Source organism: Streptopelia decaocto, assembly GCF_964273445.1.
Source record: "Streptopelia decaocto genome assembly, chromosome: 1".
Lineage (NCBI taxonomy): Eukaryota > Metazoa > Chordata > Aves > Columbiformes > Columbidae > Streptopelia > Streptopelia decaocto.
This window is the reverse complement of record NC_138663.1, coordinates 167,817,284-167,831,936: the sequence shown is the minus strand read 5'-3', so window position 1 is coordinate 167,831,936 and position 14,653 is coordinate 167,817,284. Positions and strand designations below refer to the sequence as shown.

General features: G+C 43.7%; 1 protein-coding gene across 1 annotated transcript; it reads left to right on the top strand.

The window, feature by feature from the left end:
• The first annotated feature begins 4,646 nt into the window (after positions 1-4,646).
• On the top strand, positions 4,647-14,091 carry CLN5 (CLN5 intracellular trafficking protein). The gene is made up of 4 exons (XM_082050617.1): positions 4,647-4,878; positions 6,807-6,972; positions 8,078-8,303; positions 11,412-14,091. Exons 1-4 carry the CDS (start codon positions 4,769-4,771, stop codon positions 11,921-11,923), a joined length of 1,014 nt encoding a protein of 337 aa, XP_081906743.1. The 5' UTR covers positions 4,647-4,768; the 3' UTR covers positions 11,924-14,091.
• The last annotated feature ends 562 nt before the right edge of the window (positions 14,092-14,653 follow it).

Here is a 14,653-nt window from a genome sequence, read left to right as displayed (position 1 = left end):
GCTGGAATCCTCCCCGCACCTGAGAGGTAGGAAGAAGATGCTGTGTGGATGAAGTTCAATGCATGTTTGGAGATATGAGTGGGTTCTCAAACTTTCCTATATATTAGGGTCAGGGTTAATGTTATAGCTGGCTCTGTAGCATGGTCTAGCTCTAACTTGCTCATGCCATGTCCCTTTCCCAGCTCTGCGACTTTGTGATGGCCCTCTGTGTCTGTCTTAGATCCATGTTTTCATCACAGCTCATGGCATGTCCCTGCCCTGGCTCTGCATCACCATGAAACAGCACATGATGACTATTCTCTGTCTTGAGGCCACAGCAACAAATAACAACAAAAGCACTTCACAAGCAATACACCTCTGCAGACAGATCTTTGTAAGGTGTAAGGACTCACCTTGATGGGAGAAGAAACTACTGTCAGGGCTCTGAGTGCACTAATAGCCCTTAATTACCTTGGCCAGCCTCAGCTGGGGCCTCTACCCACACACCCTCTGGCCACTCACTCATACAGGCTGGTTTTCCTGCACAGACTGTGAACCTCTGCCACAGGAAGCCTGATCTTCAGTCCTGCCTCCTGGATGGACATTGGATGCATAGGTAGTCCTGTGTCTTGGCTGGACCATGGGCTTGACTCTACCTTGCTGTGTCTGGGGCTGCTGGTGGATTCAGCCACTATTCCATACCTATTCTCACTCAGAAACTTCAGGACTACACTGTGGTCATTGAGGTCACTGCCCTTGCCTGCACCACAGTCACCTCTGCTTCTGGCTTGTCCTGCTGTGCAAAGCAGCCCTACTCCTGCTGTTCCCTGGCACCCCAGAGCTAAGCAGAAATGACAAAAGTTATCCAACTTCAGATAAACATGTATTTGAAGTGGGAAAGAGGATTCACTGCTCTGCTATGTGGCAGCATCCCCAGGAAAGCAGTGGGGATCCCCTGCTGAGCTGTCTCAGCAGAGCTGTTTGGGAGAGCCCAGGCAGGAACAGTTTCTGACTTTCTTCACAGTTCTTATCAGACCTTGAGCAACCAGCTACACAATGCGAAGGGGAGAACGCGCCCTGGGCCTTGACTTACTGTGTCCTTCAGGCTTCAACTTGTTGAATTACATTTCTGCCCTGGACCCCAACCCTTTTCCTACTGCTCAGGATTTAAGAAAGATGTTTTCTCTACTGGAAATCGTTTTCTGAAGGCCCTTAGTTGCCTAACAACAGATTCTCAGATTACCTTAAATTTGCCTTGGATGGCTCTTTGTATTCCACAGACTGTATCCAGCTGACTCATCGGTTCGCTTATCCCTACCCTGCAGCAGATCCCAGAGAGTCTCTCTCAGCTCAAAACTCGTGATGAACTTCATCTGCATCCTTGTCCTGAGCACAGCCCTCATCTTGGCTCTCAGTGTTGAGGAGGCCACCTGAGGGGACACCCTTAGCCTTACCTTGCATAGGCACAAAGCCCAGCCATTCTCTTTTCCCATAGAAAAATACATGGCTTTCCCCCACCCCAATGCACAGTTCAGTTTGTATCTCAGGCTACGCAGCAGAGTAGAGGTGCAGAGGAGTCCTGTCTCCGGCTCCTTTTCTCAAGACTTCTCTCACACCCCTCAAAGGTGGGGAGGGTGGACCTCACATTGATGAACTCCTGTCTTTCAGACTGGCTTCAGTGTGACTTCAGGTACTGTGTGTTCTTCTTAGTGTGCATCCAGCTGACTCAACAGCTAACATATGCCAGAGTAAGTATAAAAAAAACCTGTGAGCAGTAAAACTGCCATCTGTGTAGTTTTGTCTACTGTGATCCATATATATAATCGTAACTTTCTTTGGCAGATGTGCAGTTGAGGGTGTAACCACCAGCCAGAGAACCCCATTTTCATGAGACAGGAGCTGTTACTTCAGGTTCAACAGCCTCTTTGCTGTGACTGTTACAGTGTGATGACTCATACAGATGTTAAGAACCAAACTAGCTGTTCAAAAGCACAACTTTTGGCTGCAGCAGCAGGATTTGTTTTCCCCTTTCTCTCTGTGCCTTCCATCCTGTCACTCTCAAAGGCAGAGGTGGAGAAGACACTGTTCTATAATGGGAAATCACTAAGAGTCTTCTTCATTTTTTTCAGGAAAATGTTTGGTTTTCACTAAGCAAAATAAAATGCTTCGGGAAATAAGAAACATTTAGGAATCCTGTCAACTCCAGAAGTTAATCTTTGTAGCCAGTCTCAACCCTGCTAGTGGGTTTATAAAGGGCAGTTCGACATATTTCTGGATAATAAATGAGACAGCTGCTGAGTCAGAAATTGCTGATGTGAGCTTTTTGAGCTCAAGCATGTTTATTCACAAATGTATAAGTCATTTATTTTCTATGTTAAAATATAGTGCACCAGAAAACTTTGATTGTGTGAGAAGTAAAAAGGGTACTGTGCTGCAAAAGTTTCCCACAGGATGCAATGAAGTGAGATACATAAATGCTACTAAAATGAAAAACAAAACAAAACAGTATGCCATATTAGTGATTTGACCTGATACCTTCAGCAACCACAGCAGTGCCTGAATAGTTTTACTAGTCCAAACTGCAAACATATGCTCAGCCAGGACTAAGAACCAGTCCATACAGTATTTCTACTTTGGCTAATGAGTAGCTATGGCACCTTCATTATGTCATTTCACTTCTCTGCATCCCAGTTTCATAGAAGGGATAAATTATCCTTCCCTTATTTCAGAAAGTATTTCCAGAGTTACATGTCAAATTCTTTAAAACTAGGAATTACAACTATATTGCACACAAACATGTATCTTTTTGAACAGATGAAAGATCTGGCATTCTGTACTACCCTTATGAGTAATAGCACACTTTATTTTATAAAGAACAAAATCAGAGCTTTACTTTAAAGCAGACACAAATAACATGCATGAGATTGAAATGATATATGGAAATATAGGTAAGTATAGATTATGTATACATGAATGAAAATAATGTATAGTGCTGAGTGGCATGGATTTTAAAGATAGGTGTTATAGAATCAGGTAGCGATGAAGTGAGATACAGAAATGTTGCTGAAATTTAAGATTTTAATTGCTGCATCATCTTACAGTTTTGGAACACTTTTAGTACCTCCAGCATTACTGAAATTGATATTCAGCAGCCTATCCTGCATTTTTATGTAAGACACAGGGTTTTCCACCTCCAATTTTGTTCTAATATAGTCTAGCGTGGTGCTGACTGGAGAACTGGTTGTTCTTTAGGGGCTCATATGCAATAAGCAGGGATATTTCTCTGGCTCCTGATAGTCAAAAGTCCACAGCACAGTTATTATTTACCCAGTGAAGAGCACACACCAGTGCTTTCACTGCTAATGCCAACTACCAAACTTAGCCTCCTGGACTCTGATGCCAGCATAGCTGGTTTTGAACTCTACCAAGCTGGAAGAAGCTGTGTTTACTGCAGGGCTGCTGCCAGCAAACCTGTCCTTGCTGTTTCTCTTAGCCAGAGTTCATTTTAAAGATAGTGCTTGCTATTGTGGTAAAAACGAGAATAAACTCCTATAATCACTGTAATGTAAGTTACAACCTGAATAAGTGTTCTGAAATGGGTGATGAGTATACAAACTCAGCCTGAAGCCCTGAAAGGCTTCAGACAAGACTTTTGGGCAGCCAGAAGAGGCTCAGGCCTGTGCGGTTTATTGCAGCAGTTTGTTGAGGCCTCATCCCATCGTGCTGGGTCCAGGCCCAGAGGTCATCCTTCTTGGTGGATTCTGGTTTTAAGGATGGGCATTTGATGTGTGTTTTAAATCAGCTTCAAAGCAATGCTTGAAACAACATACTAGGCTGTTAAAAAGCACATTAGCTAAATGACAAGAATGCATAGTTGTCTGGATCTCCAGAAAACTGAAATTGTAGTTCAATCAGATTCAGCCCAGAAGGCCAATTGTATCCTGGGCTGCATCAAAAGGAGTGTGACCAGCAGGTCAAGGGAGGTGATTCTGCCCCTCTGCTCTGGTGAGACCCCACCAGGAGTCCTGCATCCAGCTCTGGAGCCCTCAGTACAGAAAAGACATGGACCTGTTGGAGAGGGTCCAGAGGAGGCCACCAAGATGGTCAGAGGGCTGGAACAGCTCTCCTAGGAGGACAGACTGAGAAACTTGGGGTTGCTCAGCCTGGAGAAGGCTCTGGGGAGACATTATTGTGGCCTTTCAGTACCTAAAAGGGCCTGTAAGAAAGATGGGGAGAGACTTTTAACAGGGCCTGTTGCGACAGGACAAGGGGTAATTGTTTTAAATTCAGAGAGGGGAGATTCAGGCTAGACATGAGGAAGAAATTTTTTACACTGAGGGTGGTGAAACACTGGCCCGGGTTGCCCAGAGAGGTGGTAGATGCCTCATCCCTGGAGACATTCCAGGCCAGGCTGGACGGGGCTCTGAGCAACCTGATCTAGTTCAAGATGTCCCTGCTCATTGCAGTGAGTTGGACTACATGACCTTTGAAGGCCCCTTCCAGGCCAAACTATTCTATGATTCTAAGAGACGTTTTCAAGGGGTGGTTCAACACACGGCTGGTTTTCCTCCAGCGAAGGAAAAAAACCTGCACTGGGTCCCGTAGCGCGGTGTCACCCTCCCGTCCCCCGCCCTGCAGCCCGGGCCCTCCGCGGGCACCAGCAGCCGCCCCGGGCCGGGTGGGCGGGCGCGGGGGCGGCTCCTTCCCGCCCAATCTCCCTACGCCCTGCCGCTCTCCCGCCTGCCGGCACCACCGGGGACCGGCCCGCAGCCCTGCAGGCCGCGCCGCCATGGGTGCCGCCCGCCACTGCCGCCTGCTGCTGCTGCTGCTGCTGGCGGCGGCTTGGGCGCCGTGTTTCTCGGAGAGGCTCCGCTCCCGGCGGTGGCCGGTGCCCTACAGGTGAGTGAGGCGGGGACGGGGCCCGGCGGCCGGGGCGGGGGGACAAGCACGGCCTCGCCGCTGCCTGCGCCCGACCGCCCGCCTCCTCGGCCCGGCAGCTTTCCGTTTGCTTTGTTTATGTAATTTTTTTGCTACAAAGGTCGTGAATAGTTTCCCCTTTTCAATCACGGGGGTATTTTTCGTCTGTTTAGCTCACAGGTGTAAGGGAACGGGTGTCCCGTCCCTGGCTCCGAGCTGCGCTCGGTCTGTCAGCAGCGAGACCGCCGCCCCCGGGCTGTCTGCCCCTGCTTTAAAAATGCACCTGTAAGTCCTGTTTTAGCCACAAGCTGCGATGAGGAAGTCAGGCTACCGTTTATTTTATTTTTTAAATTTGACTTTACTTCATGTTCACGGTAAACAACATTATATAAAGTCCAGTTCGCTGCTCCGGAGCTGTGAAGTGAGATACAGGCTCCAGGAGGAGGCCTGGGGTGCTGCTGGGGAAAGCAGAACAATGCACGTTATTTCATTTTATTGAAGTAAGTGGCTCCGGCTATGGCTATGCTGAGGAAATAAGGCTCTTCAGGAGAAGTGTTATGCTTCTGTGTGTATTTTGTGTGGCCTTGCTGTTTGTAAAGTGAGGCGTTGTAGTTTGAACTGCTGTCTAATGCACGCCTGAAGTTTTGCAAGCCTGTTGTGTAATTTCTAGCAGTTCAGTTTGTATCAGGTGATGCCTGAAGGAGCTGATCTTGCAGTCACAAGGCATTGGGGTTCTCCAGCAAGTTCAGGAGTTGAAAGGCTGGGTCTCAAGATGGTCAAAGTAGTACAAGCCTGTCAGTGTGAGACACTCAGAACTGTGGTGTTTTAATGTTTTTTAACATGCTTGCTTGTTACCTTCTTGTCAGATGCCAAGTACAGTGGGAAAGGAAACTAAAAATTTGAGGTGTGCAATCTAAAACCAGGACTTAAATGTGTGGCTGGCACAAGTCTTTGTTTTTTAGCTGTGTGTTCCTTTTTTTCTTTTCCTGGACAAAATGAAGGCAGACATGCTGAATTACCCATCAAGCTTGGAGAAGAAGTCCACAGGGAAAATCAGTGGTGTCTCAGCAGGGCTAATGGCCTTGCTATGGCTCAGAAAGTCTCATGTCTTTGAGTCATCTCATGGCTGGGGTATTTGTGCCGTTCAGTAGCCCTGGGCAACTGAGTGTGCTAGATTCTCAGGCTGTGACCTGGGCAAGCTCTGTGCTCTGATCTGTCTTGGTAATAGGAATATAGGAACCTTGTTTTAAGTGAAATACAGCAAGTGAATTTGAAGGCAATTGGGAAAGGAAGACTCATCAGAAAGTGGGTTTTTTTGGTGTTTGTATATAGTGTGATATGTAACCAGATTCAGTCTTTAGTTCTTGAGGTTTAATAGGAATGCTGAATGGAAGCAGTGATGGTAGCTTCTCAGGCCTTTTTATCTAAATTAACATAGAGGAACAGAATATGTCTTTCTGATATTGGCAAAATTGTGCAGTAAAAATAGCTCCATCTGGTGACCTCTTACTATAAGGTAGTTTCCCAAAGCAAACTGGTCAGTCCCTGCGTAGACAAACTGTTAGGAGAATGTTTTTGAGGCAGATCTCAAACCATCCTCTACGTGTCTCTGACTTTTTGAGTATAAGTCACCCTTTGTAATCTGTATCATGTCCACTTCTTAGCTGCCAGCACTATGTACAACGTGATTTGCATTTGCAAGTCTTAAGTCCTGTTTCTGCAGGCATGCACCTCAGCAGCCTTATGAACTTGTGTGCTCCAAGTGTTGCAGCGTCTGGATCGCAGAATCTGTCTTTGGGAGTAGCTGCGTGCTTGAGCTTCCCCAGTCAGGCCCTTGGGAAGCCATGACGCAGTTACTTCAGCTGTGAAGCTGTGCTTATCATTCTGTGTGCTTTTCTTTCTCAACACAGGCGCTTTGATTACCGTCCAAAACCTGATCCGTACTGCCAAGCTCGTTACACCTTCTGTCCCACTGGCTCTGCCATTCCAGTTATGAAAGAGGAGGATGTCATTGAAGTATATCGATTACAGACTCCAGTATGGGAGTTCAAATATGGGGACCTATTAGGACATCTGGTAAGGTGGTGTTTTTGTTTAACAAAGTTAGAGTGGCAAATCCAGCTGAATTCAACTGCAAGTGTCAATAGTGGGAGCTGTAAGGTTGGGATACGCTTGTATGGAAGAGTATTGGAGCACACAGGCTAGGCTATCTATAGGAAAGATACCCAAAGAGCAGTGAGTTTCAAACAGAGTTCAGCTCAGCTAAAGAAAAGAGCGTGACTGACGCTGTCACTGGGTTTGCATGTGTTCCACCACAGAGCTGCATATTGAGAATGTTTTGTATACATACACACTATTACATTTTAGGTGTCTTTTTTCGTGTGCTAGCACTGGATCAGGAGAATACATTTATCTGTCCCCTTATGTCAGATGAAGTGCTTGCTTGGTGGACAGCTATAATATTAATAGCTTGTCAGAATGACTGGTTGCTTTTATGGTTCTGTCTTGGGTGTTGTGATCAGTATTTAATTAAAGTCTGAATTCATGGAGTCATGCAAATATGAAAAAAATCACAGCTTTGATGACATTTTTAGCTTTAGAAGTACCTTAATTCAGCTTTGAAGCATGATCCCTAACAAATAAATACTAGTGAACATGAAATAGCAACATCAAAACCAAGCACACAGAGTCATAAATAGAAATAGCTTCAAATATCATTATATTAGATGTTAAACTAAACTTAAATTTATGTATTTACAGGTTTTAAAATAAATGTTCATCTCATTCCTTTTGTGACTTTCATTTGTAACATCTGTTTTTGGTAGCTCTGTTCTGTTCTTTATTTCTTTCGTACCCTTGTGAGGTTGAGGATTCAAAAGTAAGCTTGAGTTTTGATGATGAGCTCCCACTGAGCATCTGCCTCCAAATAACAAATTTACAATGGATGGATAGACAAGCACTGAGACAGTGTGTCTCTGTGGTAAAAGTATATACATGATATAACCATGTATGTTGTGCATTGATGCTACTGAATCCAAGATGTTACAGGAACCCTTTCCCCACTTCTCACCTTGTTACACTACAGCTCCCAAGCATCTTAGCTTCTGTACCGGTCAAGCTGGAGTTGGTTTTATGTTAAAATTTTGGCTTTTGGGGCTTTTTTTTTTGTTTGCTTTTCCAGAAAATTATGCACGATGCTGTGGGTTTCAAGAGCTCTCTAACAGGCAAAAACTACACGATGGAGTGGTATGAGCTCTTCCAGCTTGGGAACTGCACATTTCCACATCTCCGGCCTGGCATGGACGCACCATTCTGGTGTAACCAGGGAGCTGCCTGCTTTTATGAAGGAATAGATGATGCACACTGGAAGGAAAATGGAACTTTAGTTCTCGTGACCACAATATCAGGTAGATTTCAGATGCTTTGGATGGTGCTAATATAGTAAAATATTTAGTCAGCCTTGTCTTCGTGTAAAGCAGCATATTTTAATTTATGTTTTGTAGGTTATCATCTACAATATAGTCACTGATGCTAATTTCAAACTGAAATACTGTCTCTGCACTTTAATACAGAAAGTGGTATGAGGTTGCTGCCTTTTGAACAACTCACATTGAAGAGTTGTTCTATGAGAATAATTTGGTGTTGCTGTAAAAAAACACTTGAGTCTCTTGAGTGTAAAAATAGCAAAACAGCTGATATAGAACCATTATGGACTCTTTTCACATAGCTTCACCAAAACAAAGCCTTCTATTATGAGGTGGCAGATGACTGACTGCTGAGATAGAAAAACTGGTGAAAATGTGTACCTTACTGAGCAAACAAATAGGGGATATTTAGAAATAGTCTCAAACAAACAAACAAAAAAAACCCCTCAGTTTCCATCTGTCCCATTATGGGTCATAAAAACTGTGCAAATGTCCCCAATAATAGGCCTCTGTCATATGTCGTAGAACAAAACCAGAATTTACACCTCTGAATATGTCATTGGCGACCAAAATAGCTTTCTAGTATACAATGAATCCCCAAATTCTCGAATAAAAATGTCATTTAAATAAATCTGGGTGGTTACTGTAGTCATATAGTGAATGACTTACAAGCAAAGTCCCCTGAGGACCTGGAGAGTTGCATTTTTCGTGAACAAAACCACTTATTCTCCTAAATTAGCACAGTGTACAGGGCCCAGTGAAGAGTCAGATTACAGCCAGTGTGGTGCTTTATGTTTGCCCACTTCTACCTTTAGCAGCTTTGCTGGACTCAGTCTCTAGATCCAGCAGTGCTAGGAAATACTAGACTGTTCTTTAAGTGGTGAAATAAGCGGAGCTGCTTTCCTGTGAGTTTGTAGCTCATGACCAAAGTCCTTGATGCCCAGTATAGTTGGATTCTTTCGTATGAATACCAAGTTAAATATTTTCATACAGCTGTGAAACTTGTAATGCTTCCTGCCCATGTGGGTTATGTGATGTCTCAGAAGGGTATGGCTATGCTGGTGTCTTGTGGTGGTGATGTTACGGTCCTCCTTGTCCCTGTCGCTTCATGTTTCCACAAAACTTTTAGGAAGGTAGCGTCTCTGAGAGTTTTGAATTGTCTGAATTTGACTAGGAATCTGAGAGCTACTGTGGAAGGGGATGAGTGGATGCAAGCACAGATAGACAGCAGCACCACAAGCCAAATTTGCTTCCTTCAGAGAGCAGGCAAAAGCATCCCATCTCTTGGGAGAGGGCTTCAACAGCTGGACCCTTTTTGTGAGATCCTGTTTGTCAGCAGTGTCAGAGACGACACTGAAGCATTCTAATTTTCTTTTAAAGCCCATCAGCCAGGTTAATGTTACTTAGGGGTATGTTTATTTTGTGGAAATAGGGCAGGAATCTGATTTTTCACTGTATAGGCATCTTCCAACAGATTATAATGAAGCCATGCATTAACCTGTTATATCTTTGTTTAAATTAAGAGGCTAAGGCCAGAACTTCATACTAAGTCCATCTTGGTCTTGCTAGGAGAGGTGAATCCTTTTCAATAACAGGCCTTGCAGAATACACACTAGAAAGCTAATCTGGTAGGAATTAGAGATGATAGAAAGGAGCTTCAAGCCCATCTACAGTGTATAGTAAGTAGAGTTCTTGATACAGATTAAATGACTTGCTGTTTGATTAAAGTAATGGGCAATTAAAAAAGAAAGTATCCAACACTTTCACTAAACAGAATTTTTTTATGTGTACTGTGAAGCCCAAAAGCTCTTAAGTGTGGAGCAAAGAGCAGTTACAATGGGGTAGCCTAGAAAGTGAAGGTGCAGAGCTCTGGTTACTCCAAGGTAGTAGCTTTGCACGCATGTCGTACCTTAGGGTAAGCGTGAGATGTATTTACTCTCTGATGAAGAGTGGACCCAGTAATCCGACCTTTGCATCTTGTTTTGGAGGGAGGTGTGTGTGGCACACAGTGCTCTGCATTGGCCTGCAGGAACACAACATTGCAGTGAATTCAGACGTGATGTGAGAGGCTGGTTGTTGTGTGCAGGGCGGTGTTGGTGACACAGTTCTGTGCAATGGCTTTCACCTCAGTTTCTCGACTTTGTAACAGTCCTGCCTGTCTTTCAGCAGCTACCAAGCACAGTTACTGTACCCCCAGCAGTCACGCTTGCAGCTGAAGAGAGGTCATGGCTTGGAACGCTGTCATGATTGCAAGCTGTCATCTGACTGCGTCTGATTTAGCGCACAAAAAGAATCTGCAAAATTTGGCCGTGCTGTGAATGTGAGGTGCTGGAGGGATCTGAGTCATAGATGGTTGTACTCTGTGCCCTGAGATGGAGGGAAAGGTTGAGGTGCAGTGCTGTGCTTCAGCTCAGTTTTGGGGAGGCAGATGCATCACATGTAAGGAGCTACTCGAGGTCTGAGCTGAGTTAGAGGTGTCTTCCTCATTCCAGTTGTGAAATCACCAAACCACTCCAAACATATTCTAACCAAAAAAATATTCCACAAGGTGTTTTAAGTTTCCTGGTTTTCACATCCAACTCATATCATTTGGCTTAGTTCAACTTTGCTGGCTGAGGAGCTGCTAAGGTGTCTCAGTCTAAGGTTACACAATCTTCTGTCATGGAAAGATATGAAAACTTCTGCCCTGAATTGCTGAATTTAGTTAAAACTGGAGGAATTGCAGAAACACCTTTTGCACTGGTGAGCACATTATCAACATCTCTTGTAGACTGTACTACCTGCCCTGTTTGTCTGTGTGAATGAAACAAAATGAGAAGTGTCATGGTTCTCTGATGTTTGAATGTTCTGGCACAGTAGCAGGAAATAGGGCAGAAAAGGGAAATAGAATTTAAATAACTTAGATGTAAACGTAGTTTATTTAGTGGGGTATCACTTCTCCCTCCAATGTGAGCCTTGTGTCTTTGTATGGCTAGGTGAGTTCTAGGTAAACTTTTGCAGGGGAGGGGGGCGAACCTCGAAATAGATGGAAAATATTTTGAGTCATGTTTATTACCTTGTCTCTGTAATACATGTTTTTATCTCTTACAGGAACCATGTTTAATGAAATGGCAAAATGGGTGAAATATGACAATGAGACTGGGATTTACTATGAGACCTGGAAAGTTCAAGCAAGTCCTGACAACCAGTCAACAGTATGGTTTGACTCTTATGAATGCTCTAAATTTATACAGAGAACATACCAGAAGCTGGCTGACTTAGGAGCTGTATTTAGGAAGATACAAACAAACTATACCAGCATAATTTTATTCAGTGGAGAACCTGTTTATTTGGGAAATGAAACATCTATTTTTGGATCGCTAGGAAACAAGACATTGGCAGGAGCTATAAGAGACTTCTACTATCCATTCAAACCTCACCGGACAGTTGGAGAGTTTTTTGTGGATCTTTTAAAAATAATTGATCGTGTCATCTTGAATGGCCAGTTTTACCTCTTCTACAACTTGGAATACTGGTTTTTACCTATGAAGTACCCTTATCTCAAAATAATTTATGAAGAGGTCCCTTTACCTGTTGGAAGCAAAATGTCCTTTGATGTGTAATTGCTTACTAAAGAACCAAACTTGCCCTTATACCAGGTTATCCTAAAGGATTTTGGATTGCAACCATGAAGGTATATAAGTGTTGTATGTTTCACAGCTGACTGTCAAAGTGGCCTTGGGAAGTCTTTGCTAGACCACATGAAAGACAGCGGCTTTTTTCTTAGTACTTGTGTGATATGTTCATGAACACTAAAGCATCTCTGCCTTGGCCAGCTTCTGTGTAACCATGGACACCTGCTGCTTGGCTGATGTGGCTCCTCTTGGCTCAACTCTACAGGTAGCACCTGGCCACCAACACAGATGGGACACAAGTCTTACAAGGACCTTCTGGTCTGACTGACTCAGCTAATCCATGTGCTGGAGCTAACAAACCTGAGTGCCTAGATATGTCATTTCCTGTAATGTGTGCCTTAGTTTGGTGTTTCTGTATTTCAGTTGTTCACCTGAAGCCTATGAGCTGCTCTCTGGTTCACAAAGCAGGTGTGCAGCAGGGTGGGAAGGGACAGTGAATCTATTAAAAGATGGCAGGAGGGATATCTTGTCACCACTTTGCTTCCTTCAGCTGCACTATAAACACAATACAGATGGCTCTTCCTGAGATTTGTGTTGGAGTTTTCTAGCACGGAGAGAAGGCAAACAGCCTGTTTTGATATCAACATTGATGCATAACTGCAGTGTTCTAGCAGCCTCCTCTCTTAAAGTCTACTTGAGGCTTCAGTTAGGTCGGTTGCATAGAAGTAATGTTTATATTCCTTTTACACTTCTTTAAAAAGTATGGAATCCTTAAAATGAAAGTAGCAATGACGTTTGTGGTGTATCAAAGGCAGTTAAAAATAAGCAAATGTCATAGATTTGCCTATAAAAAGTATGTGCAGCCTCTTATTGGCAGTGATGCTCTGGTGTATTTGGGTCCTGTTCCTCGCTATGCCTAGAACAGCTTGGCAGCTAGTGCCCTCTAAACCCAGCTGACCAAAGCCAAGGGCAACACTGGCTTTCTGGAGAGCAGCAAGGAGCCTCTACCCACAAAAAAATACACCTGCAGCAGCATAATCATCCCTGAGTGTATACTGCTCACTTTGGTTTTCTAATTCAGTTGCAGAATAAAAGTAGCATTCCTGCAGAGGTTATTACTGCATCATGGGCAGGTAGGTAGTAACACAGCAACCCAGCACTGCAGTTTGATTTGGCTTGAGTTGAATTAATAGTCTGCTCCAGCCAAAGACAGAATACACAGTGATTTGATTCAAATAATAAGAATGGCAGAAAATTTACCTTGTGTTAAAAAAAGTCACTAAAATTAATTAGTTGAATTGTATTGTCATATAAACGTGATGAGCATGAGAGCTCACGTGAGAGGAATGAGGTGATGAGCACCTGGGTGTTCTGCAGGGGAAAGCTGCTAATTAGTTCCTCGGTTACATGAAACTTCTACCTCAGCTTGAAAGATTCTTTGCAGCCAAAGTCACAGGCCTGCACTTTAACCAGCAGAGCTTCAGATGACCCACTAAGAAGGTTATCCAGGAGGCACTAGGGAAGATAAAGGGGAGACACAAGCCTGTCTACAGAAGGTGCATTCTTGTCGATGCATGTTTTTATGACTTTGAACCGCTCGGCATTGTTGAGCCCACATTATCCTTTCAGGAAAAAGCCTCTACCTCAAAACCAGTGTCCCAAGCTCTGAAGGGGAAATAGGATCATGCAGCCAAGCCAGTAGAAGCCCCAAAAGCTTCTTCTCTAGCATTTGCTAAAAAGTATTGTAGCATTGATGCAACTAAGGAGACCTTTTGAAGCCTGAAGCAGATGCCATATTGGGGAGGGTTGTGCTCTCTCCTAATCAGTCTCTGCTTAGCCTGACAGTGCTGTTCCTTCACTGTACAGCACTACTTGGTCTTCATACAGGACCTAGGGAGCTGAGACACCGAAGTCATTCTTTTCCCCAAATAGTTAGGGTATGTGAAAGCCCTGGAGAGCTGAAAATGGCAAATCTTGAAATACACAGGCAACGGTAGCTGAGTCCTGTACATCAAAGCTGCCTCATGCAGCTCCTAATGAAGAAATGGGTGTTTGTGGACTTGTAATATCTAGAGAAATTATACAATGACAACTTGATACAGCTGACTGGTTACGGAAGTAAAAACTATCATATTAAAGAACTTGATCAAAACCAATTGATGTCTATATGAAAGAAGTGATAGCTTTTCATGGCTGTGGTCAAATGTAATGTCATGGTTCTGTCAGTACAAATTTATATCCCTGGCTTTTTTGTAACTAGATAACAGCCCCTCTCACTTTCCCAATTTAATCTGTACATTCTACTTAATTTAGCATGTTTAATACTCCGGATGGCATAGGGAGCCACTTCAAGGAAAACAAGTTACATCCTGGCATGTATTAGTTGCAAGTTAGATGAGGTAAATTTCAGGCAACAAAAAAAAAGATGAAGACAAGTTATTTGTCAAGGACACTGCATCCCTTCCAGTCAGAAGCAGAAAAAAGAACCAAGTATTTAAGACAAAATCTGTGAGTATATCCAGCAGTAGATCATACTGATGATAATTTGATTCCTTTATGCAGCCATGTGTGTATGCAAACCTGCATCTTGCTCTGAAAAGAAGAGGAACTCCAACCTCAGTATTAAGGTACAAATTATCAATGTAGTAGTTGTCATTTTTTAACTTAACAGTTCCTTCTGAGGACACTATTTATTCCTTCCATAGGCACAACATTTGA